This window comes from Neodiprion virginianus, chromosome 3, assembly GCF_021901495.1.
Source record: "Neodiprion virginianus isolate iyNeoVirg1 chromosome 3, iyNeoVirg1.1, whole genome shotgun sequence".
Classification (NCBI taxonomy): Eukaryota; Metazoa; Arthropoda; class Insecta; order Hymenoptera; family Diprionidae; genus Neodiprion; species Neodiprion virginianus.
The window spans coordinates 17,029,449-17,055,387 of NC_060879.1; the positions used below are offsets into that span (position 1 = coordinate 17,029,449).

Here is a 25,939-nt window from a genome sequence, read left to right on the forward strand (position 1 = left end):
TAATCTTTATAGTCGTAATCAGTGTACAGTATTTTTTTAATCATATATATAGCATTATTCAGTCGAAATTCAATTAATCAGAGAAGGTTTACTTTAACACATACCCTACAATCGATAACCAATTAATTAAAGTTAATTAATATTTCCTTTAGACGTACCGGCTCGTAACTCATTTAGGCATGGTTTCGAGTTTTATAGTGATGAATTCTTACATGGGGAGGGGGGTCAGAGTAAATATTGTAATTGCCAACATTGTTTCTATTTTTAGGGTGAAAAAGGGTTGAACCGTATGTTGATCTAAAAAATATGGCTTGGAATTTTACACTCCTGCACATTCGTGATCATTTTTCGATCAGGCTGAAGTTCGTAACGTTAATGTAATGTTGCATCTTTTGAAAAAGTCGAGGTTATGCAGCTTTAGGATTACCTGTAATTTAGTAAACTGTTAATACATCATCAACAAGCTCAGATTTTGTAAATTCAACTTCTTCAGGTATTCTACAAAGGTGCAAATGAGTAATTTTTGTTTCAAAGTTGCGATACATTAGCGTTACTAACTTCAGCTTCATATTTTTTGTTGGTATAAATAATAGAATTCAGGTCGATCAGGAATCGGTGATATCATAATTAAAACTTGAATATTAATGGTTTCTTGTATAACGCGGTGACTTGAGTAAATGACGAGGAAATCCAAGGAATTGTTCAAGCAGAGCATGATCGGCAATGGTGAGGAAAGATTAGGCGAGCACATAGCTATGGTAATATCGGAGATGCAGGTTATAATGCGAAAACATATAAATACGTTGACAATGCGAGAGGATAAGCACGATAACTCGTCGCGTCGTCGGCAACTGTGACGCGGAGAAGAGGTCAGTGACTTTGAAAAATCGATCGAGACGCCCAGTAGGTAAAATGTGTGCAACGAATGTACACTAGGGGACAATGAATCTAAGACGGCTAATTTGTTACACTAGACAGTTATGGTGGCAACACAGAGAAACTTACAGCGCCATAGCCGGCCGAGCGCGACATAACATAACCCGTGACCGTCAAATCTAACCTTAGAATACCACGGGGATAATGACTTGTTTGGATTGACACGTCATTTTCGACGATTCGACGGTCATGGGTTACGTTACGTTTATTGAGATTGAATTTGTTTCGCGCTCGGCCGACCGTGGCGCTGCAGGTTTATCTCTGTTGCCAACATAACTGTCTAGTGTAAAGAATTAGCCGATTTAGATTCATTGTCCCCAAGTGTACCTTTATACACATCTTATGGGTCGGTCATACATTGCGTTTGATATACGTACAATAGGTGCCTGCGTAACACAAACATATTATGGGAAATTAGGCGGTGTGTAAGACACGACATCCTAATGTAGTACCTATAGAAGTATAAAATCTGATACAGATAGGATTCTATAAGCCATAGCCATAAGGTAGAAGACATATAAAAACAATGGCGCTACGGCTTCTGCAATCTGCTTACGGCACCGGGAATTTCAATCTAGACAATAGTCAATATTCCGTAAGCAAAATCACAATTGCGGTCTACAATGCTTATGGGATATGGACGGTGGATTTTTTTATAGATAGAATTATTCTAGGATCCGTTAAGCATTTAAATTCAGGTTATGGCTTTTGCAGTCGGTTTATGGCTTATAGAATTCTTCGTACTTCGGGTTTAAGGCGAGGTTGGTTGGTCGAAAATCTATAGTTTTTATTAACCCTCCGCCAGCCATGTGTGTTTATAAAAAATTCGGGTAATCAGTTTCAGGTGCCTACTTGATATTTCAACAGTTTACATTAAGAAATTTTCAATTAGTTAATTAGTAGAAATTGTTAAATAATGAAAAGGTCTCCAGACACCGATAAGTGAGAAAGTCAGGGTGGAGGATATCGACCAGATTGGCTGGCGGAGGGTTAATTTTATCATGAGGTAGTCGTAAATTTAGTATTCGTCAAATTATTATACATATTCATACGATACGAAAACCTCTTTAAAAGTATACAACGAAAATAGAAAATACGGAAATTTTTAACAAAATTTTAGATGTAGGTGATTTACTTCAGTTTGCGTCAAACTGGTTAAAAATCTAGTAGATATATTAGTTTTAATTCTATGACAGCTCTTTTTATTCAGGAGATTATAGTTCACGTATCAAGATTCGCGGCATAATTTACGAGGCTGAAATTAGGAGCGTTAACGTAGCGAAACATCAGGGAAAAGGTCATTACTGTGCAATATCTGAACAACTTTTAAGGAGTTGGCTTTTAAAAATATGAGTATATGTTTTGTTAATCAGGGTTCATCAAATTTCAGACGATCCTAACGGTGCGAAGTAACGAGATCTCCTAAACATGCATTATTAGAGTAACGTTACTAACTTCATCCTCATCATAATTTTAGGTAGACGAGGATTCGTAGAAAAATATGCGTGCATTAGAAGTTATAAACCGCAAAACTCATTGTTATGTAAAAATTTCGGTAATATTTTGTGTTGTTTCAACGTCTTTAGTGGCTAACTTATTGACTTTATATGGAAAATTCAATGAAAAATTTGTAGGAAATTTAATTATCTATATAAATGACTGCAGAGCTGTTTGCGATTTGTTCAAAATAATCTCGATTAGACTTCGTGTAATAATTGAACTCCATACAAGCCTCGTGCGAATCGTACTCGAGTTTATGAAAATTTACATGAATTTTACCAGGGTTAAGAAAAGTTGCGCGAATTTTACATGACTTGGTGCAAAATTTGCACGGACGCGCACGCACTCAAATTGAATCAATATAATTTTTGGTTTTCCACCAGAACGGATATGAAATTCTATGCGAAAAGTACTAGCAATTTTCAACTTTGTACAGCCTCAGCGATATACAACTTACGTTTTTTGCTTAAAAATTCACACTTAAACGTCGTTAATAGCTAAACTATTGACTTTACAGCAAAGTCAGGTAACAACTTTTTAAAGGCTTTAATTCTTTACAAAATACTTCCAGGATCAAGTCAGTACCAATAAATGAGATTGAGTGGCAACAGTTTTCAAGAAAGATATCACCCTCGTGTTATTTAAATGGGGAAAACTTCGAATTCGAAGAGCGACATATTCGAATTCGCGTTCAGAAACATGCTTTGATGAGAAAGAAAATATTGTTTCCAAACGAAGCACCCTAATGCAAATAGATTAATAGAGCAATAGGTGGACAGGACGTAGTTGAACGAAACCTAGGTTACATAACATCATGAGTGAAGGAAATTACGGCGCAATTGTCACAAGAGAATAATGCTGTTTATTATGTGGAGGCTTACGTGGAATGAACTATAGTTAAGATTATACAGTAGAAACATCATTTTTTTTTGGTCGAAATTTCGGCCCTAGTTGTGAGCTCTCCTCGGGACAAATTTTTATTCCGTTTAAACGTCTATAATAAACATATGAGAGAACATTTCAACGAAATCCAGAATATGAATTGAATCAGCAGTGGATCAAGTACTGACCTTATAAACTCAGAGCTAATTTAAGCTGGAACCGCCACATTCGAAAATCGATAAATCTCTTGTGGAAGAATTAAGGGCTAATTGAAGGCTAATTAAACTAAGTGCTCATTTTCCAATTAAATTCTGCACGTTTTTTTAAAAAAACCTGTGGCGGTGCCACCTCGAGATAAATCTGGAACCGCCACGCCAAGAACCACGGGATCGAAGAGAAATTGCGAAAAACTGTTCACGCTAGAATTAAAGGCTCCAGGAATCCACGGTTAAAAGATTTTTTGAAAGTCACCCATAGGTGAGAACACCCCCCGAACTCGAAAAATCAGCGTAACTCTTTGACAGAACAAGTTACAGGGTTCCTCTTCTATATGTATACATAGAGATAACAGGTTTGAGAGGACCGAAGAGGTTGTTCAGGTTATGCCATATTTGAGCAATCGATACCACTCATCTCTCTATCTTATGTCCTCCCCGCTTTACGTCCGTGATTACAGAGGATTACAAAATCAAAAACCGATGAAAATGTCCGTACTCTCTTTTCGTACGTTAATCCGGAACGAGGGTAGGGAAGAAGAAGAACAGGGAGAAGACTTATTATTTCAAATCTCAAACCTTACATATTTAACCGATTGAACATCGTAAAGGAGTATAAAATGGGAAGGTCGCAAAAAAGATTATGAACTGTAATCCTGAGACGCATCGTGATCATGACTGCATTGGTTTCAATTCGTAAGGACATGTAAGAAATGTACGCTCTATTGAATGAAATGTCGAATTTGTATATAATGTATAAGTAATCGATTTTACAATTAGTTTCGACAGCTGCTATTCTCTGTTGACTCAACGACAAGTATTTCATAATTAATACTTTACATCTTTTAAAACAGCTGCAAATCGAAACTTGCAAATAGCTTCCTCGTTATTCCGAACGATGCTCAAAAAGTCCTCTCCATGAGGATATCTATCTTAATTTTGGCTCGCTTATAGCGGAATCTCACGAAAGTAATTTGCAGCTTTTTTGAAGTGATTTATTCTTGTTTTTACGTGTAATCCAGTAATCTCATTTCGTATCAAATCATTCTTATTAATATTCCAATATGTAACGTGACGAAATTCAATCCTCGAGATGTTCTGCAGACGACGTTCTGCTTCATTATATGTATTGTTACGATTACCGTAGCCGACTGATCCACCGTTGTCTACTCCTATGCTCATTGATTTGATTAAAATTGCCGCGTCTTACATAGTACCGAAGCTGACTGCCAGGTGTCGCAGTGGTTTCTATCGGGTACATCAATATGTCGAAAAACTAGTATTTAGTTATTGGTATACATCAGTGGTATTACCGATATTTGTTCTCCTCAGCAGTAGGCAATCCAACATACCAAAGCATTTACTTGAAAATACTCGGTAATAGGATATTGTTTCATTCGAGTTCACCATCATTTGCGTAAATAGCACCAATGAAGATCATTTAAACGCTCTTATTTTACTGTCCTAACTTTTGGTTCATCCCTAACTGGAATCCCGATTTCATCCACATAACGGGATTTGTAGTCACCGTCATAGGTCGTGGATCTGCTTTTGCGATGAAGGATCTGGCAGTCGTTCTGAGCTTACAGGGTGTCAAGCACGTATCAATGGCATATCAAATTCCCTGACGTTTCCCGATCTTCCAGAAATTCCCTGACGCTAGATGCTCCGGTTTATAACCGTTTTTGAACCTACTGATCATGAGTTGTTGATAAACTGGCTTAAAAGAAACAGCACCACACGATGAAAATGGTTTTATTAGGTATGTACGTGACGTTTGGTCTGGCGATGAGATGTAGCAGCTACACTCATATATACATTTCAACAATCGCGGTTGATGATTTACGAGGTACGATAAGAGCCGGATAGCTCGTTGAAGTATAAGATTTAATAGAAATTCACCCTGTCGGTCCACACTAACCGCTAGAAATGATGAACAATCAAAAATCCACGCGCTATTTGCATATAATAACGACAACGAATGGTCAAACATATTCAAGTCGATCAATCGACTCTTCGACATCATCCATACACGCAGCAAAAGAAAATTAATGAATGCAGAGTAAAGATTGTCGGGACATGAATATTTCCAACCGTAATTTAAAGGTTTTTTCTACTTCTATGCCATTTTTAAGTGGAATCCATTACTATCGGCAAAGAATCTGTAAATTTCGGCAGCAAAATACTACTACAGTACTTTACAAGCGTTCATTTTTCAAACTACGAATACTATGAACTGGGAACGCTTGAAAAATAATTTCGGTTGATCCTTCACAGAGAATGAATCAGATATGATTCATGTTTCTACATCTACTTGAAAGGTTGTTAGGCAGGCGAAAGATGATTTTAGCGCTGTGACTTACACAGTGTTCGTTACAGTGAGCGGAGTCGTGAATACATACATAATATACACACGTATACCCATCTCATTATTTTTTGTATGAGAATAAAAGCGTCGGAGTTCTTTGAGCTTCGTTCGAGCGTTTTTATTCACACTTCTTTCATATTTTAGAAATGAAGTATAATTGGGCTTAACGAATATTCTATTCTAGAGGTACGAAACGAGTGACTTTCCGAAAAAAAGTCACCATCGAATGACTGAAAGTAGCGCTTTTGCACGTACGCATCAACTGTGCTCAAAAATTATAAAACGAAAGATGTACGGCGATTTGTTTGCTAAAATGAAAAGAAATGAATATTTTTACAACACAAGTAAAATATTTATTTACGGTGAAAATTATTGCATTGTGAGAAATTATTAATCATTTCATTTCTCGACGAGTGAGTTCAAAAGTGGTGGATAAAATTATAAAATCCGAAGAAGTGACTTTACAAAAGTATTTATCGATTCACTGGGAACTTGGTATTTGCTCACAGATTTAAAACTACGAACAATCAATTCCCCGAGGAAATTTGAACCTGTTGTACGATGTCATGTTGATATACAAAACGCAGCTAGTCTTAAATAATTTAGTGTTGTTCGTTATTGCCCAAAATGTCAGAGGCAGTGAATAACATTAAATGTATAGGCAATTAACGATATTCTAATTTACCGGGATGTCTGCAGATTTTACCGTGTTGACAATATTGTTGTTGAAACTGAGATACATCCTTTACACTTTTGCTGGATTTTTTTCCAGTACAGATAAGTGATCGAGTAGTGTTGTATTGTACGTAGATCGTTTATTGTCGATTTATTATAGTAATAACATTTTTCCTAACTGTCGTAGGCAGATAACGTTACACATCTCTAAATTAGCTAACTTATCCCAAGTGACGACGACACCACTTCTCAACATTCTCTTTCAATTCCATTTTACAGTAGGTACAGTTACTTATTTGCATAGTAAAAAATTGTCAATATTTTGTCGTAGTAATTTAGTATTCTTCACGACTTGAGATTAACGTTTCCTTAATAACAGAAAATTGTGAAAACGTATGTATAAAACGTGGTATATTGTATTTTGTTTACAAAGTCAGGAAAAAAGTGAAAAATAAATAAAGCCGCGTAGCGAGGATTCCACGTTAATCTTGGTCAAAAAAACGGGGTAGGCGAAAGTATTTTTTTATTTCACGTCGTAACGCTTGATCTATCCTCGTTTCGATATGTGTAATGGAAACTTCAGAATTTATGCATCATCAAATGTGCGATGTGTAATATTTTCGAACGTTCTTGGTACAAACAATTCAATTTCAATCATCGGTACTACTAACATTTAATGGTTGAAAAGTAGTTATTTAAACATGTCAATATTCTTCGCTTTTCTATTTTACGAATATGAGTCTGAATACCCATCGATCGTCGGAATGATCTCGTCTCTAAGTCAGAGGTTGATAGATATCGGACACACGTGTAGATTGTTAGAGGTACGTACATGTACCATTTGCATTATAGTTGTAATAAAATATCGGAAAGAGAGGAGGAAGGAGTGAGAGAAAGAAAGAGAGAGAGAGAGAGAATCGACCAAGGCCGGGTCTCCGTTCCTTTTTATTCTTTTAAAACGTCAAGCCAAGGCCTACGTAGCGTGGAGTAAAGTCATTGCCATCCTGATGCCCGCCACGCATCACAGCGTTCCGCAGTTTCTGCACCGACAGAATCAAACTCTCTGTCCTTCGTTTAATTTGCCTGTAGCAAGCAAAAGGCATTGTACGAATTCATACAGGATGTAATTTCGGGAGTATTAAAATAGTACGAACAGGCAAGTTTTTGTCCCAACTAAAAGCGAATGGCCAATCAGAGGCGCTGAAGTCGCAGTCGATTAAAATGAATTTAATTAAACACAAGGTCTTTCCTACATGTCGTTTATAGAAGAACAGATTCTTAAGCCGACAAAGTACAAATAAGAGATTCCATTTGTCGATAATTTTAGAGCGGTTAGTTCACTTATTAGTTTATTAGGAACGTATGAGTGATTTACAAGAGATACTTGGGCTTGAAAGAGCAACAGATTCAGATATTAATATCAGACAATCAGAGTTCTTAAGAAAATTTTAGAGGTTTCGGAAGATTTTATAGCACTATATCGTAATTGGCGCAAACAACATTGCTGACTTTTTGATCGACCTTTTTGGTAAGTCTGAAAGAATTTAAAAATAAAAAATAATCGTATTAAATTCTTAGAAAATAAATGTTTTTATTACTTTTCATTTTTTACTATATTTTCACGCGACATCGACTATGAGTTAAAGTAAGCATTTCTTACGTGTTATTTCAACGTAAAAACGAAAACTGGAGAGCGAGACCTCTAATTCTTATCCGATCGAGCTCAAATTTGCAGAGAATTTGTTCTTCGTCATGAACAGCAGTTTTATGAGGAAGCAGCAATTTTTCAAGTAAATATGTATCTATACTTTACAATTATGTATAGTTACCATACTTACATATTTTACAACCGTGCGCGTAATATATCTATATTTGTCAACCTTAATTAGAAGACGTAGCAATGCCTTAGTGTCTCTTTTTGTCTTGCCGGTTTAATTACTGCCTAGATAAAACTCAGCGGAGAAACCGCAGGAGCCAAGGCCTCAAGCTTAATTGTGAGATGTCGGGCGGAGAAGCAAATGTAAAGTCTCACGAAAATGTGACGACGAAAGTTTCATTTTCACTTAGAAATCGAACAGAAAATTTGACAATGGACCAATTCCTTGGAAATGAAAATGCCTTATAACTGTGATAATCAATTCTTTTTTTAAGTCTAAATCACATATATATATATATATATATATATATATTAGTGTTTGAAATAATAATAATAATAATAACAACAACAACAACAACAACAACGATTTACCATTTTTTCACCGTTACGCATTTTTTGGACATAATGCATGCAATTTTAGGAAAGTTGCGGTTAGTGCAAAGTCCGTCCATTACAATTTTCATTTTTACCGTACGTAAAATGAAAAATATAGTTCTGAGTAGGAACAAAATGAAAATGAGTTTTTTACCTATAACCTGAAAATCTATTTTTTTTTTTTTTATAAACAAGCGCGACAAAAAAGAAAGTTTAACGACTAATTTGCGGCCTATTTACGGCAAATTATCAACGAAATCAGAATTACGCATGTTTTGACGATGATTAATTTTTGAAAAGTTGGCACGCCATCCGCTTTTTTTTTTTAAATTGAGTGCTACAAAAAATAAAAAAAAAACGGATGAATAACGACAAATTATGCAATAGTCCGAATTCACATTCTCGACAATTGGCGAGCCAAGTTCACGTACGTGAAATTACTCTTGTTTGTAGTATCAGAGCCACCTTGATCATCCACGCATACGTGCGGTAAAATCGTTCAGACTTCGCGACGATGGCAGGCGAGGGCCCAAGCATTGAACAGACACTGTAATTGGGAAAATGAGCGTCGAGTTAAAAGCGTTTACGGAGTAAGAACGACCCACGCAAGGCTGGGGCGCTTCGTGTTTATTGTAGGCTACGTGTAAACGGTATAAGCAAAGGCTGAGGAAAGTGAGGGAAAGATAAAAGGCGTAGGTCTGCAGGGCAAGAGCGGCCATTTCTGATCTCTCTGATCCACGTGGCATCCACTTGCGCGCCTGCTGGAACGCGGTAAGATACACAGACTGACTGTAACACAGAGGTTTTCAATTCCCCTGCAGCGCGATCCTTTCCTCTACATGTGGGCCATTCCACGTGTAATCGACCGGGCCAAAACCCTCTGCATCTTCTCAAAACGTGTTCAAACTTTGTGAGATATTTTTTTGAATGACGAGAGGAATGTGGTGTGATGATGTGTAGTTTGGGCATTTTTATTTCAACGAAGTTTAAACGTTGATAGCGGATGATGTGTATATATATACATATATTAGGGTGATTCAGGAGAAAAAAAACAGAAATTTTTTTTTCTTCCAAACAGGCTCAAAGGTTTCGTTTGGATGTAAAAAAAATTACTGTGAAAAAATGAGCCCTTAATATTAATATTAAGATGGTCCTCATCGTATTTTTTTAATTCCCATAAGAATAACATGTGAAAAATTATTTTCCCTTCTTCTGATTTTTATACCTTCTCAACGATCAATCGATTAAAAAAGCGCTATTCTGATCTTTGTAGAGAATTGAACGTTCTACAAAAAAGGTCTGAAAACATTTTTTGATTAGTACACTCGTTAAAAAGCGATCCAAGATCAAAGTTCAATTTTTGGAGAAATCTAAGAAACTAAGGTTTCTTTTCAAATTTTTTATCAACTTTAAATTTCACTTAAAACTGAAACTTTTTCGTGTCAACGTTTGCTTCGCGTGATATACCGTTTTCGAGTTATATCTCAGTCGAAACTCGAACATTGAAACATGTCACAAGGTAGGAATCGCGGTTTTGAGAGGGTCGCAATTTCATTCGTGTCAATTAAACGCGGAACGTCTTACGTATACTAGGGTAATTCAAGAAAAGTCGATATTTTCTTTTTCGATGGACAACACACAGTTGTATATTCAAATTTACTATGAAAAACAGTTTCCGTTTCGGACGCGTCAGACCTCGAAAAAATTCGATGTTTATGCCTCTTTCTTTACCTTTCTTCTCCTTTCTCTCATTCCATCTGCCTATTATACGATAAGTGTAATTGTACACGCTTACGCAAACAGTTATTACAATTTATAATGAACTACTCTTGGTGCCGGTAAATTGCTGCGCATGCACGTGTATGAATGCTGTATGGATAGCTCGGAACACGCGAGACATATACCTATGTAATATACATGGGTCGTCCGTAACTGCATTGATTTCGGGCTCGATTCGGCAGGGTTTTTTTATTGAAATAATTTTTTTTTATTTTCTTCACTCCAAAACGAAGCTGATCTTTGTAACGATGGCGCAATAAAAAATTTTGCAACATTTCTAGAACTAATTCTTGAAGACTTGAAAATGAAACGGATCTGCAGATGATTACGAAGATCAAAACAAGCGAAAGGTATGCAGAGCAATTCTTACTAAACAGAGTGATCTAAAGGTCGAATGGCCTAAAGCGCATGCGCTCTAATTCTAGACAAAGACAGTTGTTTCGTCAGGTCAACCAACTGTCCGTAACTGTCAAAATTTTTAAGGTTACATACGTCGCGGCGACGAATTGTTTTCTGAAATTGTGACGGTTGGTCCACCTGACAAAACAACCGCTTTTGCTCTAGAATTTTACCGCATGCGCGTTACGCCATTTGACCGTTAGAAAATCACTCTGTATACTGAAAGAATATTTTGATAAATAATTTCTACAAGTTATTTGGAATAAGACGTCGGTTTGACCAACGGACTTGCTAGCTGAATGTGTGCCAAATTTCTAAAAACTAGGCTACACGTCGCCATAAAATAATTGCTAATCCTTTTAAGATTGCGTCAAACATGAATATTCGTTACAATTATTATAATTAGTAAATTCTGTATTCATAGCATGAATAATTATAATTCTATGTCGAATCAATACTGTTATAATATAATGGGAGTTTGAAACAAAGATTTTCTTTCAAGTTTGGAATTTTTCCAATTGAGTGTTTTCAGAATAAGATGATTATTAGAGACACCATATCTGGGATCATCTCTGCATATTGTACAACTGTAGCTGTTGCTACAAAATACAGGGTAGTTTTTTTTCTGTCATCAAACTTTGACGCTAATATACATTGGGGTATACTATACAAGCTAATTATTATAATTAATAATATTGCGAAATGAATAACCCGACATCATGATGGAAAGCTAAAACTTCATCCCGTATATACAATATACATGGGATGCATTTTGCGAAAGCTGTAGCAGACGCGCGGCCGGATCTCGCGGCGTTTTTTCTTCTGGTGAATCAAGTCCGAGCAGTTCCGTTTACAGAACTCGATCTTGTCTTTGAAAAGTATACCCAGTATCCATACTTATAAGTATACAATTTTATATCCCAGTGAGTGGTAATTCCGGCGTATTTTATTTTAATTTATTTCTGAATGTTTGAATGAATGTGTAATTTTTATTATTTTGACGATGGACAGGATTTAAAGAGTTTTTATATGTTATTTATATTTCATTTACATTCCCTTCATATTTTATTTATATTTTATTATATTTTATTTATATTTTAGTTACATTCCATTTATATTTTATTTATGTTATGCATATTTCATTTATATTTGATTTATTAAATTCATAGTCAATGTCGTATTTATTATCGTTCTCGTCATTTTTTTTTTTTTTTGTAAGCCTGTCGATTTTTTTCATTTACTTTTTTTTATTTGACCAATGACTCAAATTCTTACCCGTCCCCTTATTTAAATTTGTTTTTGACCTGCTACACTAATCACGATATATGCAAAAACAACAACAAAAACAATTATTTACAATTACTACAGAAGAAATTATGTATTTATATTATTTTCCGAACATATGATTTAACTAGAATTCAAATTTACCTCCATTCCTCAAAACTTTTTTGAAGAATTGCCTTTTTTTTTTGCATAACGCAGTTTAACGAGGAACTTGGCATAAAAGACTTTCCATATCATTTTTCTTCACTGACAGTGAATTTTGTCGCGTAAGACCTGAAAATCAAATTTTTTTTTTTTTTGGGTAGAGATTATTTGGAAGAAAGATTTCAATGTAATTTTCATGCGAAGTATGTATATTATACAGAGAAATGAAAATTTCAGACCTCGTTAAATGTACCCGGACCTCAGCTGCCGTACTTTCAAAGTTATAATGAAGTTTTGGCACAATTAAAACTCTCCGAGAATAAAAATTCTTTGTAAATATCATCGGAATAATTCTACATAGATATGTCTATTTGCAATTTCATACTTTTTGAACACTGCAAAAATAAAATTTCGTTTCACGAAACAATAATATTTCCGTAATTGAATTATTAGCTACCATTAATTACGGGAATATAATTTTTCTAACGTTGTTCCAGCATGATACTAAAAAGTTTTCATGAATATCTTTGTTTGGCTTTGCACGTAAAATTGCACCATTTGCGGGATTTTCGCGTTCATGACACGTGAGCTTTGATAATAGTCGATAATAAGAAACATTTCACTCGGTCGGTAACAAATGTGACTATTGAATAGCATTCTCTCAAAGGATGGTTATGGAAAGAGTGAATTGCTAACGATAGAATGGTGCGTCGTCCGCTATAGTTTAATGCGCATGCGCTACAATTCAAGAGCAGTTGTTTGTCAGGGCGACCAACCCTCATGAATGTAACCACAAAAATTTTGACAGCAGTTGTTGGTAGTTTTATCCAGCACCGACAGCTGTGAAAATTTTTGAGTTTACGTAGCAAATGACGGACCATTCTGTCCTTGGCAATTCACTACGTATATCAAGACCATGGTATATTTTTTGTATTTTCGAAAATAGCAAAATATAAAACGGCACGCAAAATGTCGCTAATTATATTTTTAATAAAAATAATTATTTACATATTTTTATTCGTATGCTAGCTCGAACGTATTTTCCATATAAATCATCGAATAAATTAATTTTGTATGTTAATTGGCAGGTATACAAAAAATTAACTATACCTTACGGTCGGTAAAAACTGGCTACCATGAAATCCTTCCTTACGGTCTACGTTACGATAAATATAATTTTTATATTCCCAAATGAGTATCCCGTTTTAGCTTGGAATCAAACTGCACTTGCCTGGTATTTGTAACGCTATCAAAATAGCGTTATAAAAAGTTGAAGATTTACAGTTAAAAGTGAAGAAACTACGACGTATTGTTGGTGTGGTGCGATTTCTTTAGTCAATCACATCTGTAGTGAACTATAATGTATAATATTCCGTAGGCCTGCATGAGTGCTAATAAAGGTACGATAAAACACAGGGCAAGCAACTGTCATTTTAGTCTGTGAAAATAACAGAGGCCTAATTCGCACGACAAGAAGCGTTATGGTAATCATGAATATATGTATGTATAGGAAGTGAAGCGAAAAAAACGCTCGCAGAGCGCACCGAGAAACAGTTACATGACGTATAGTCGCGGATTACGATCCTAACTGTTCTCAACTTTATATTCGAATATTTGAAAATACCACTGGGAAAGCAATGTTATAGGTATACGCTTGCTACCTAAATATATTCAGCTGGAAAAATCGTTGTACTTTTCAGTAGATTTGAATTAAGAATTTCATTTAAGAATTCGTGGGACGTACAGTCACGTGAAAGAGTATCGAGACGAACACGTGACGAAACAAAGAGCTGAAATGATCAACTTGAGTTAATTATAACTCCGGATAAAAAAAGATATCCCGAACTTAAACATTAACTGAACGTATTTATTTCCGTCTTTTATTGTACCGTAACACTTAAGTGGGTGAAAAATACACATTGACGAATCGATCATTGCTCTAGGCTTTAATGAATAAAACTTTGATTTCCGTTAAAACTCGAAAAAGTGCAGAAACCCCGAATTCAAGTCTTTTTAGCGATAAATCATAAAATGTGGAAACGATGAGAGCCTGTCTATTATAGTATTTCCTTTTTCGATTAGTTGGAATAATTAACGTTATTTATTATATTAATTTAGGTCATTACTAATATTTTTAGTGCGGTGAACCCAGTAAAACATTGTATAATACAATAAGCCGCATCGAATTTATAATATTTTCTTTTTTTTACTGTGATTTCAACCGATTTTTTCATAAAACAAAAAATTTCCAGAACAAACGAATAACTCTTCAAATCACAAGTGAGTATGGAAATAAGGTTGATTATTAAAATGAATAGTAATTTTCTTTCAACATCCCAACGAAGTTTTGAAAACTTTATTTTCAATTATTTAATCGAGGCTTTTGTAAACGGACAAGCTTTAGGGTTTTAATATTTATTACTTAAAATTGATTCCTTACGTAAAATGAAAAAAAAGGACGAGTTTAGGAATACTTCTCATACCATTACTTAAAAAAGTTCCAACAGACTGAAAAATTGAGAGGGTTGAAGAGTTGATTTAAACGTCGACGAATATATTTCCAAATATCGAAGTTCACGAATCTCAAACTAGAACAGAGACTTAACAGCCCCATTCTGTACACAATTATGAACAAAACCACACGAACGCATTTTCATTTGACGCAGAAATAAAGAAATTGCATGGATTCTGCGAACCTACAATTGCGGTTTCGTAGAATCCGTGCCATCTCTTTATTTCTACGTAAAATGAAAATGCATCGGTGTGTTTTGTTTTATAATTGAGTACAGAATCGGGCTATTAAACCCTTTTTTGCGTTTCAGATACGTGGACTTGGATATTTGGAGGTACGTACGTAAACGTCGAAATCGGACCATGGCACCCACGTAAAACTGGTTTATTTTCCATAGAATGTCCCGTACGAAAAAATCTCCACAATTATGAGTGTAATCAACAAAGCGTCTACTTTGGTTGTTTACGAACGGAGTTCATGATGTAAAAACGGTTTTCGACTTCCCAGAAGCAGCGCTGTCTCCGGACGTGCGAAATGAATATAGTTGCAATGCGCTTTGCCTCCCATATGGAGTGGCAGCACACATCACACGCGCACACATGCAGAGTGCTCTAAAGATCAACGACACGTGGTACAGTCCCGTGTGAAAATGGCGGTTCTCCGCGCTCTCTGTTCGGTGGACTGAAAAGCGGATACGCGCCATGCGGGGAGTTAATCACCGATTAGTTATGAGCCGCGTTAGACTCCAGGGCCTGATCGTGTAGGAGCAGAGTATATAATGCACGAGATATTTTATCAAGAGTATGATAATACCGGTGACATCGGTACGAAAACGTGCATGAACGGTTAAAATTCGAAGAAAATACAAATGTGATGAGTGTAGCTATTTAATGTAATTGCAATGGTCGACACCACATTTTTTGATTCTTAACTTTGAATTTCTTTCTTTGGTTAAAACATTATTTTAGTAGTCTAATAACAGTTTCCAACTGGATGATGTAGCCAGTCTTTACCGGCTGAGTACAACGACACTGTTTTTGACGATTATCCAAGCCTGATGTGAAAATGCCGCTGAACGCAACGCTACATGCAATGCCGAACGGAAATATCCAAAGCTTTTTCACTTCGTGCGGGACAAATACCAAGAAATGTATTCCTGTTATCGAATTATGTGCCGCTGATTATAGGGATACATTTCCTGGCTTTATTCTTGCAGCAAAAAAAAAAGAACTCTACAAAAATATACTTCGAATTTTTTTTTTTTAAATGGAAAACTTTGCCAACCGAAGACGTTTAACGATGAATTATCACATAAAATTAACTTTCGAGACTGATGACTTTTGAACCGTTTGAGCTACGGATTTCGATCACAGGATACTTTCGTAGGAAATTCAATTCACTACGAAATGCTACCAGAATTAAGTCCGTATAATTGAATCTGGCTAATCGTAAGCTGGCAAGAAATTCAAAAGAAACTCGATATTTTCTCTGTTTAATTTGAACGGAAAAACTTGGAATCCGGGAGCGACTTTCTAAAGTTCGATTAACGATAAGAGATATCTTTCCGCGAGGATTCTTTCGCTATTTAAAACAAAGTCTCGAGGTGAGAGCTAATTAAAATATTGCTTCCAAACGAAACGCACTCATACTTAATACTCATATACCGTGTATTTCTCGATCCTTCTCCTCTCTGGTCATACTTTGTGACTGTAAAGTGACCGACTAGCCGCGGTCACTCGCTCTAGGTGACTAATGCCTCGTAACCGTCAACTATAAATGCAAACAGAAAGCACAGGTTGATAACCGTTACTAGCGACTATCAGGAACTGGTTAGTCACTGGTAAGGAAATCATGTTTCAATATATGTAGATCAACCCTAGAATTCGGTATTCAACTGTTTGTCTGCATGATTTCTATTCAATTCTCCGTTGCCGTTCGTATCCAGTCATAAATTTTTAAAAATTATTTAATCTTCATCGAAGCCTTGTATCACAAAATAACGAGTGATTCTGCAGAAAATTTTGAAACGAAAGATTTTCGCCGTTCAAAGTGAAAAAGGTTCGTTCATTCTTCAAATACTCCACAGGTATAGGAATTTGTGTATTCAAGGAAATGAGAAATCTGCCCAGGTATTCTTTGGACCAGTAAAATCGACTACAGGTCTCAGCATTGGTTTCATTTCTTTGCCATTGCCCTAAACCTTCAATACTTTATGTACCTAAATTCTGTCTTCGTATTTAATCGCATTAACGTTGTGCATAAATCTTTAAAAGAAAAGTGAGTGTTGAAATTATTCTAACTAGTATACGTGCTTAAAATACCATATGTAATAGAAAGGTCCGTATTAAAATTGAAAAATTTTTAACATTGATTTTCCGCTTCTCGCTTCTCTTGACTATTCTACAGTAATCTTGAACCGACGGGTACTAATTGAAAAATACCGACCGAGTTACAGGTGTTTACAGATTCTTACGTAGATTGAAAAATATTTTCAAGTTCATGATGATACTTCCGTGAATCAACACAACGTATGTGTGAATGAGAACCGACTCAATTTCAAAACTACTCATTGTCAGCATTTCGACACCTTACGAGGTTAAGGTTCCTAACATTATTGTGATGATCAGGCATTGGATTACATTTATGTGCGTGTTTGCATGTGCAGATGCCTGCAACGCGATATTTGTAACGTTATTGCATAATTTAGTACTTTCTTGCCGATGATGCTTATTTTAGTAGCGAGAAGTGTAAAAGTGTAGGGTCTTGAGGCAATTAAGAAGATTGACGTATGTATCAACGGCACAGGTCAAACCTTGTCTCAAGAAATATCTCTAGAAATGGCGCCAAATTTAAATTTATGTCCAGTAACGTCAGTTGACGCAGAGAGCTCGTTTTCGGCCTACAAATTAATATTAAGTGACAAACGACACAAATTTGCTCCAGAAAGTCCAGAAAAATATGTGATTGTGTATTGTCACAAGAACTATAATTGATTGATTAGTATTATTAGTAAAAATAAACAAAAATCCAAATAAAATATAATATAATCCGATATGTAGCGATGATACAATTTTCGGAAAAGTTATCATTTCGAAAAACCGTAATACGGCAGAACGTACTCATATTTTGTGAACTCAACTGCCCTGTATAATTGATAAAAATATATTTTGTATAACGCGAAAATGTCTCACGCGTTTTTCAAGCGTGTTTTCCGTACGCAAAGTACCCGTTTCTATGACGGTAGCGCGAGTTTGCGAATGCGCATGCGCGCAGTACAAAAGTATTAATTCCTAGGAGTTAAAAGTGGTCTTTTCTGTACTGCGCGCATGCGCCGACGGAAAGGTATCTGACATTACGCGACCCTGATCTCAATTTCGTGCTTCGTGAGAAAATTCGCAACATACTTTTGTCGTATAAAGAATCGTGTGCAACAAGGAAGCAACGGTTTTCCACTTTCGTCTTTGGCTCGTCTACGACTAATATTGCAAACTTACGGACCACCCAAAAAGACCGAGTTTGCCTCCTGGTTACACAATGTACTAATTCTCAAAGCTTTCGTGAACCAGTTACTTCTTATGAGCGAACGTGAATTGATTCCTCAAATCCGCAAGTCCCAGAAGCATTAGCGTATCTTGAATCAGGTATCTGAGTTGATATTTTCATCGACGAAACACGTTTGTCTGGGAACGGTTGTGAAGACAAATAAAAAATAAAAAAAAAAAACAAATAGTCAAAATAAAAATGGGTGAAGATAAACTTTTCTTTGTTTCTTGAGTCCAACCTGCGGATAAACACTTTATATGCTTACAATATTCCACTTATGAGATTATATCTTCATATATTATATCGGGCTAAGCGAATACTTCTAAGCACGGTAATCGAGCATAAAAAACATCCTTGTTCCCCCGTGGAGGAATAAGATTCTCGTAGTTGATTTCCACGCATATGAAAGATACGTGCATCAAATAGCATCGACATATCGGTATATAATACTGTATATCACTGACAATGAGGATGAGAGATAAAACATTAAAGTAGGCTGAAATACATACATACCGCGAAGCAATTTGAAGCTTATTAAAATACGCAACTCGGCTTATACACCACGTCTCGGTTACGAAAGATATGGCATAAGCTGGTACAGGTATAATATACACACAGGGAATAAGCATTTCTACATACATATATAGTGGCAAGTTCCGCCCGCGTGGCATTGTGCATAACCATGTAGAGGTAACCGCATACTGACGATAAGTATACCCACTATGTTACGGTCATGTGTACACATTGCGAAATTGGCATTTGTTCTACTTTTTGCCGGCGTCACAAACTTCCCGAAACGAATTATGCCCCAGACATTTACCTTGTATGTATGTATAAGTACGGAGAATGCCATGAATCTCAATTGGATACCAATGAATATCGATTTTCACAGATTCGATAGCTTGTCGAGTTATTACGAACAACTTATCTTTCTCAAGATAGATTCACCTACCCAGAGAAATTTCTAGTCTTTGTTACTATAGTATTTAATATTTATTCATTTTTATTTTTTTTTTTTTTTTATTGTTGCCATAATAGAAAAATATATTTCTGGAAGGGTCAAAATGACGATGAGTGCTGTAGCTGTAACCAAAAAATCTAGCATCTGTTATGTACTATTCGTTTTTGTAATGGCCACTCGTACTGCATATATTACCTCGTAACTGTGCGATAATTTGATTTCGGTGAAAAATGTAGTTGAATGAACAAAGAGATTTGATGTTAGCGATAACCGAAGGATGTGTATTATTTAGGACTATAATCATACTAATTGTAAATAGGGTTATTTGTGTAAAAATTTGCCTGTAATCTCAGCAATATTTAAACCGTTATTGTAACGATATACAATTTTATCGGAAATATTGATGATGAGGCTGAAGTTAGTAACGTTAACGTAACGAAACGAAACATCAGAAAAAAAATCATTATTGCCCACTTTTAGAATCAATTTCAAGGAGTTGGCTTTGCAAAATATGGGTAAATTTTATTTATCATGGTTTACTAAATTTCAGAAATTCCGAGAGGTGCGAAGTCAAGATTTTTTTCTAAACATGCATCGTTACAATAACGATATTAACGTGATTTTAATAAATTCTAGTAATCACAGCAAATGAAATTTTTTTCAATGTTATCAGCGTAGCGACCGTAGGTACGTAAAAATATCAAAAAAAGCGATTGTCTTCGATAGAGATGATACGAAAAACTGTTGACATCCATATGTGTTAGTATATGTTATCGTTCGAAAGCTGTGCATACAATACATGCTATATTATAAAATTTAAGCCTTTCCTCTTACATCTCATGTTTTGTATAACGACTATATAATTATACGAGCAACAAAAGTTTGTCGCGATAGCTTACGGTATTCTTCAGCTCTCAGAAAAAATTTCCCATGATTCATTCGGTTAACATGACTCATTTCTGTGGTAATTTTTTCCTATTTTACTGCTCAGACACGCCTTTCTTTTTAATCGTAACTTCGAAGTAAAATATGTGCAAAAAATATACTTTGTTACCTAGTTATTTATAATGATATTGCTATCGTCTAATTATTGTAGTATCGATGGTGAGAGCTCACCGAAATTGGATCAATCAACAATACTTAAAATCAATGAACTCTAAAATCCATTGAACTTTGTTTTATTGCTAAAATGTTTTATACACGTGTGAAAATACGTTATAGGTATAAACGTATAAATTATAGAGAGATGCGTTATGCTCGTATACGAGTATGTAAAAGTGATGTTATGTATATGCACGTATGGAATGAAAAAAAAAGATACTATTGTAACAACATCAGGGAATTGTATGTCTTTTTTGTGAGTTCCAACTTTTGTCTCCAAGTTTTTTTTTGTGGTAATAAAAAGCAGCTTTGTTGGAGCAAACTCTGCTGCGGAGAAATTTTCACCGTTCAAATTTTGGACAAGGCCATTGAACAATAATCTTCTCGACGATCGTTTATTAACATGTGCATACGTATAGTGAACGAGAAAAGTTTGACAAAAAGCGTCGATAATTATTTTGGTTAGTATATTCCTGCAGAGTGAAGGAACCGAATATAGTACATATTATGTATGCATGACACCAAGAAGTAGCCCTGGTAGTAATGAATTGTTAGGCAAAGTGAGCCAAGTAGAAATGCTAGCTTTCCTGCATCGTCATTTTCCTGTGTTTCTACTCCTTTTTGTTCGACCCTGAAAGCAGCTAGGATGCCGATAGATCGACTCTCGTTCAACCCTGACTAATTCGTCATGCTTGAGCAACGGAGGAAACGCTAACAAACGGAATCCTATAAAAGGCTGTGTAACAATTTTCGCTTTGTCGACGGTATTGAATTAGAGTCAGTCGCGTAATTATTAAGGCACGTACTTCAACTTGAAAATTTAAAAACCTTATGAATATCTGATTACAATACAAAAAAAAACCTCCTACACATTTGCATAACTGACGTGCCATGTTATATTGATTTCTTTTCAGGGTTAAAAAACTATGGAAATAAACATTCATTTTATGAACACAATTTCATACGGAGTATGAAGTGTATTGAAAAAAATATTTCAATATCGAATGAAATCTATTGCAAACTTAAGTACTCGAAAATCACTCTAAATTTGGAAAATAATAAATTTCCATTTCTATGTGTATTTCGTTATATTATCGTTACGAGCTTTCAGCCTCATTGTAACAAAGAGACCGGATTGTAATCCCGCGAGAACAATATTCCCTATAAATTCAGAAAATACTCAATTGACTGTGACGAAGCTATAGAGAGAAAAAATTATTATGTCTGAAATGCCACAACCACGTCCTTTATTCAACTGATATGAATCAGGAGTTGTCGGTTTCTCTGCAAATTCTCTATCGATCAACTGCAACACACTCTCAGTAATACTGACGTATTTTCGAAATAAGGTGTATTTTTCGTGATTTAAAACCTACGCGTATCACCTTTATTGATTGTCAACCGAACAGCTGAATAGGTGACATCTTTTGCTGTTTTGGGTTTCATTTACAAACAGAGAGTGCCGTTATCATCTCTAGAATAATTGAACTCTCCTCGCAGAAGGTGTCCATTACTGTAACAATTCGGCACGTCGATTTTCAATCGAGCTGAATTCCAGCCGACTGACCCCGAAGCTGCACATACGCAACGTCCAATTATCCGAAACCGTTATTTCATAATTCTGTTTTTACCATCTGGGTCCCGGTAACAGTCGTCGGTACGACGATAAATCAACCGTTTTCAGAAACCGTTAGAAGAGAGATTTCGCTCCCTGCGTGTAAGAGGTACATGCCCACCCATACACACGACGAGGACAAACTGGTTGAAAACAAGCTTCACCGAGGCGCATCCATACGCGTATAGATTCACTTCCATGCGCGCGTATGGCCCTGATATACATGCACGGGGTTAAAATCAATACGTGAACAGGTTGCAGCCGAGGCTAGGAGGCGGTGAGGATTAAAAAAAAGTGGCGAAATCACAGGAACAAAGGAAGAGGAACAGTAAAGAAAGGAAGATAACGCAGCTACCGAAGACAGCGAACGACGCGTTTCCGCGACTGACAACGGACAACCGCTTCGTCGGGCCTCTTGACAGCTATCTTGTTTACCAACAATCCAGCCATTTTTACGCCCGCCGCCCTTCGAGGGCGTATCCGAGCGTCTGCAGGGGTTGCGAAGGGAACTGAACGCGCGGATCGTGCGACTCACCCTCGGGGTAGGCCTGCTTGCTCTGTATGAGGTCGATGAACATGTTCGTCACGTTGTACAGCTGACCCATTCCCTTCGGGTTGAACTTGGTCGAGGCGGCGTAGGCCGTCCCCGTTGTGTTTATCGTCGAGTAGGTAACCGCAGCCTCGGAGGCCATTATCTCGTCCAGCTGACGGTCGAAGTCCTCGTTTATGTCGCGCATCTTCATCGGGAAGCTCTTCTGCGCCCCGATTGGGGCCGCGAGTATCGATAGTATCACCACTTTGGCAACAAACCCCCTTGCAAGGCGGATGACACCACGAACGAATCCGGCGGCGGCCATCGCGACCACTTTTAACTACGACTGGCGGCCGAGACGCGCCGCGAGCGACTAGCCTGACAGTCTCGACTCGAGTCATCATTTCGCTGGACGACGGAACGCGCGAAACGGACCAATCCGACCAATCCCCCCAGCGCGACGGCTTCTGCACTCGATGCACGACAATGCACGATTCGATCTTCTTTGCGGTCGCCAATCGCCGTAGAACTGCGTTTAACTCGGCACGTTGCGTTGTGTCGGTTTTCAATCAATGCGTTGACTTTGCGACAAATGGGAACCGAGATGCTGCGAGGAAGCGAGTTGCTTCGTTCGATCGGTCAATTTTTTCCTCGACCTCGCCTTTCGCATGTTCTTCTTGTCTGTTTTTTTATTTACGATTTTTCGTTACAGCAGTAACTCTTACCAACCGAGGCAGGTTTGCATTGTATGTATACCCACATTTGGAAGGCAATGGTATCGGCACGGTTGACAAATTTTTCTAGATTCTGGAGGTAACTAGGAGTCAAATCGTATCATCTATGACACAACACTACTTTCATGCAATATTTACGGCACAAGTGCACGCACAGTTCAAAAATTATTCGGTCATCGAGGGTTTGCGTAAGATTGTTACATATCGTTAACAATAAGAATGAATCAGCTGGATGTCTGAATCAAAAGTTAGGACAGGGAACAACCGTCGAAAAAATCTACAGTAATGTTATTTGTGCTGATGATGGTGAAATCGACTAAAATAACGTTTCTGTACTACGCGACGAAAATGATTCAAAGCTGATTCGAATAATACATACTAACGATAAGATACCGACGATTTGAGAAAAGTTTTATGTAATTAGAGAATTCTGAATAATGAAACCCTAGTGTTTTTGATCCGACTCGAATGTTTTTGAGCTCAGTTTACTCGCTAAGTAAATCCCCATAAATTAATTGAAAACCTTTAGGAAGAGTCTTACTATATAGTATTGCCAAACCGCGCCGATTAATGTAATTGTTGACTAAATCTCTTTTTATCCGGTCTGAAAATAACCATTAGCAAAATTTTTCGCAAGCTGTCTCTACAGCTAACAAATTTATTCGAAAACATTAAATTCAAATAAAAAGAACCAGAGATTAATCATTTTGGACTTTTTAATTATAAAACCTTTTCTGAAATTACAGATATTATAGGTGGTTTTATTTGAATTTCCTCCGATTTGATTTTATTTCATAGTCCAGAAATGTGGTTTAATAGTGTTTATTATTTTTGGCATAAATAACATTTCTAGAGGTTTGTTAAACGATTTTCTTTGCTTTTCTTAACTTTTGACATAGACGGCACGGCGAATTCATCCTTGCGAGAATGCTATAATCAATCTTTACCGACTGCGTTAATTTTAATTTATTTTGACTCTTATAAAAGCCTACACATCACTAATGCGAAAATATCAGTCAGCGCAATTCTACAAGTGATGCCGAATAGTAATTTCCATAAAAAGCTCTAATAATGCCAAAAAATGTATTCCTGTTGTTAAATTATCACTCGTAGGAATACATTTCCTGACTTTGTTTTTGCATGAAACAAAAGTTTTTTGTTTGGCATTACATGTCGAATCGCGCTGACTGTGACAAATTTCGTCAAATTTTGAAAAAGTTTGCAAAAGTAACAAATATGAACCTTTGAGATTGATTTTAGATCTGATTTAGAACGACATGACTTTTTATTCCTATACGCTGGATCATACTAATTAGTTTTATAATAGTAGCTATAGTGACGAAAATATGTATTTGAAAACGTAATTATACGCCATTACGTAATTCGAGGGTTACCGTATATATTAGGGTGGGTCAAAAAAATCAAGTATTTTTTTTTTTGGATTCGACACACGAAAACTAGTTCCTAGCTACCTCTAGAAAGTACTTACCAAATCTAAGCTCTTAATATTAACGGGAAGATTATGCTCATCATAGTTTTCCATTTTCAATTTAGTCTTATATAAAAATGGCCATATCTTATCACCAATAGATTGTTAAATTAGTTGCATCGTCAATATTTATAGGAAATTGAACGCTCTACAAAAATGGTCTCTTATACTTTTTTCATTAATCTAACCATTTAAAAGATATTCAAGGTGAAAGGTTGAAGTATTTTAAGGAAAATAACTTTTTGTTTTGAATTTTGTAACTTACTAAAAAATAATTATTGTCAAATGAGTTTCAGATATTTTCATAGGAAATTGAACGCTCTACAAAAAAGGTTTCTTGTGGTTAATCGATTACTGTAACCATTTAGAAGATATTCGCAGTAGAATCCCAATGCCTGTTGATTTTAATAGTTTTTAAATAATTATTTCCAATTTATCCATTTATTTGATGGATTTTGAGATAATTTATGATCTATTCCAGAAAGAGAAGGTTTTTATTTAAGAAATATCATCAAATATCATAAAAGTCAATTTTTATAACTTAAAAAAAAAGAAAAAATATATTTTTGTATCAATACTGTATTGAATTGTAAAATTTCATATGGTAAAATAGAATTTTTTTTTTCTGCTGATATATTTGATGATATTTCTTAAATAAAAACCTTCTCTTTCTGGAATAGATCATAAATTATCTCAAAATCCATCAAATAAATGGATAAATTGGAAATAATTATTTAAAAACTATTAAAATCAACAGGCATTGGGATTCTACTGCGAATATCTTCTAAATGGTTACAGTAATCGATTAACCACAAGAAACCTTTTTTGTAGAGCGTTCAATTTCCTATGAAAATATCTGAAACTCATTTGACAATAATTATTTTTTAGTAAGTTACAAAATTCAAAACAAAAAGTTATTTTCCTTAAAATACTTCAACCTTTCACCTTGAATATCTTTTAAATGGTTAGATTAATGAAAAAAGTATAAGAGACCATTTTTGTAGAGCGTTCAATTTCCT

The 25,939-nt window shown here is 35.9% G+C and overlaps 1 protein-coding gene across 8 annotated transcripts in view; it reads right to left on the bottom strand.

Moving 5' to 3' along the window:
• LOC124300716 (prominin-like protein) overlaps positions 1 to 23,070 on the bottom strand; it is a 56,676-nt gene extending 33,606 nt beyond the window's left edge. For all 8 annotated transcript variants that reach the window (XR_006907304.1, XM_046755039.1, XM_046755038.1 and 5 more), the window contains exon 1: positions 22,701 to 23,070. Coding sequence is in view for 7 of the 8 variants with exons in the window: in XM_046755039.1 (XP_046610995.1) it covers positions 22,701 to 23,022 (322 nt within the window). In the remaining variant the exon portion in view is untranslated. The remainder of the gene's footprint in view (positions 1 to 22,700) is intronic.
• Positions 23,071 to 25,939: the final 2,869 nt, after the last annotated feature.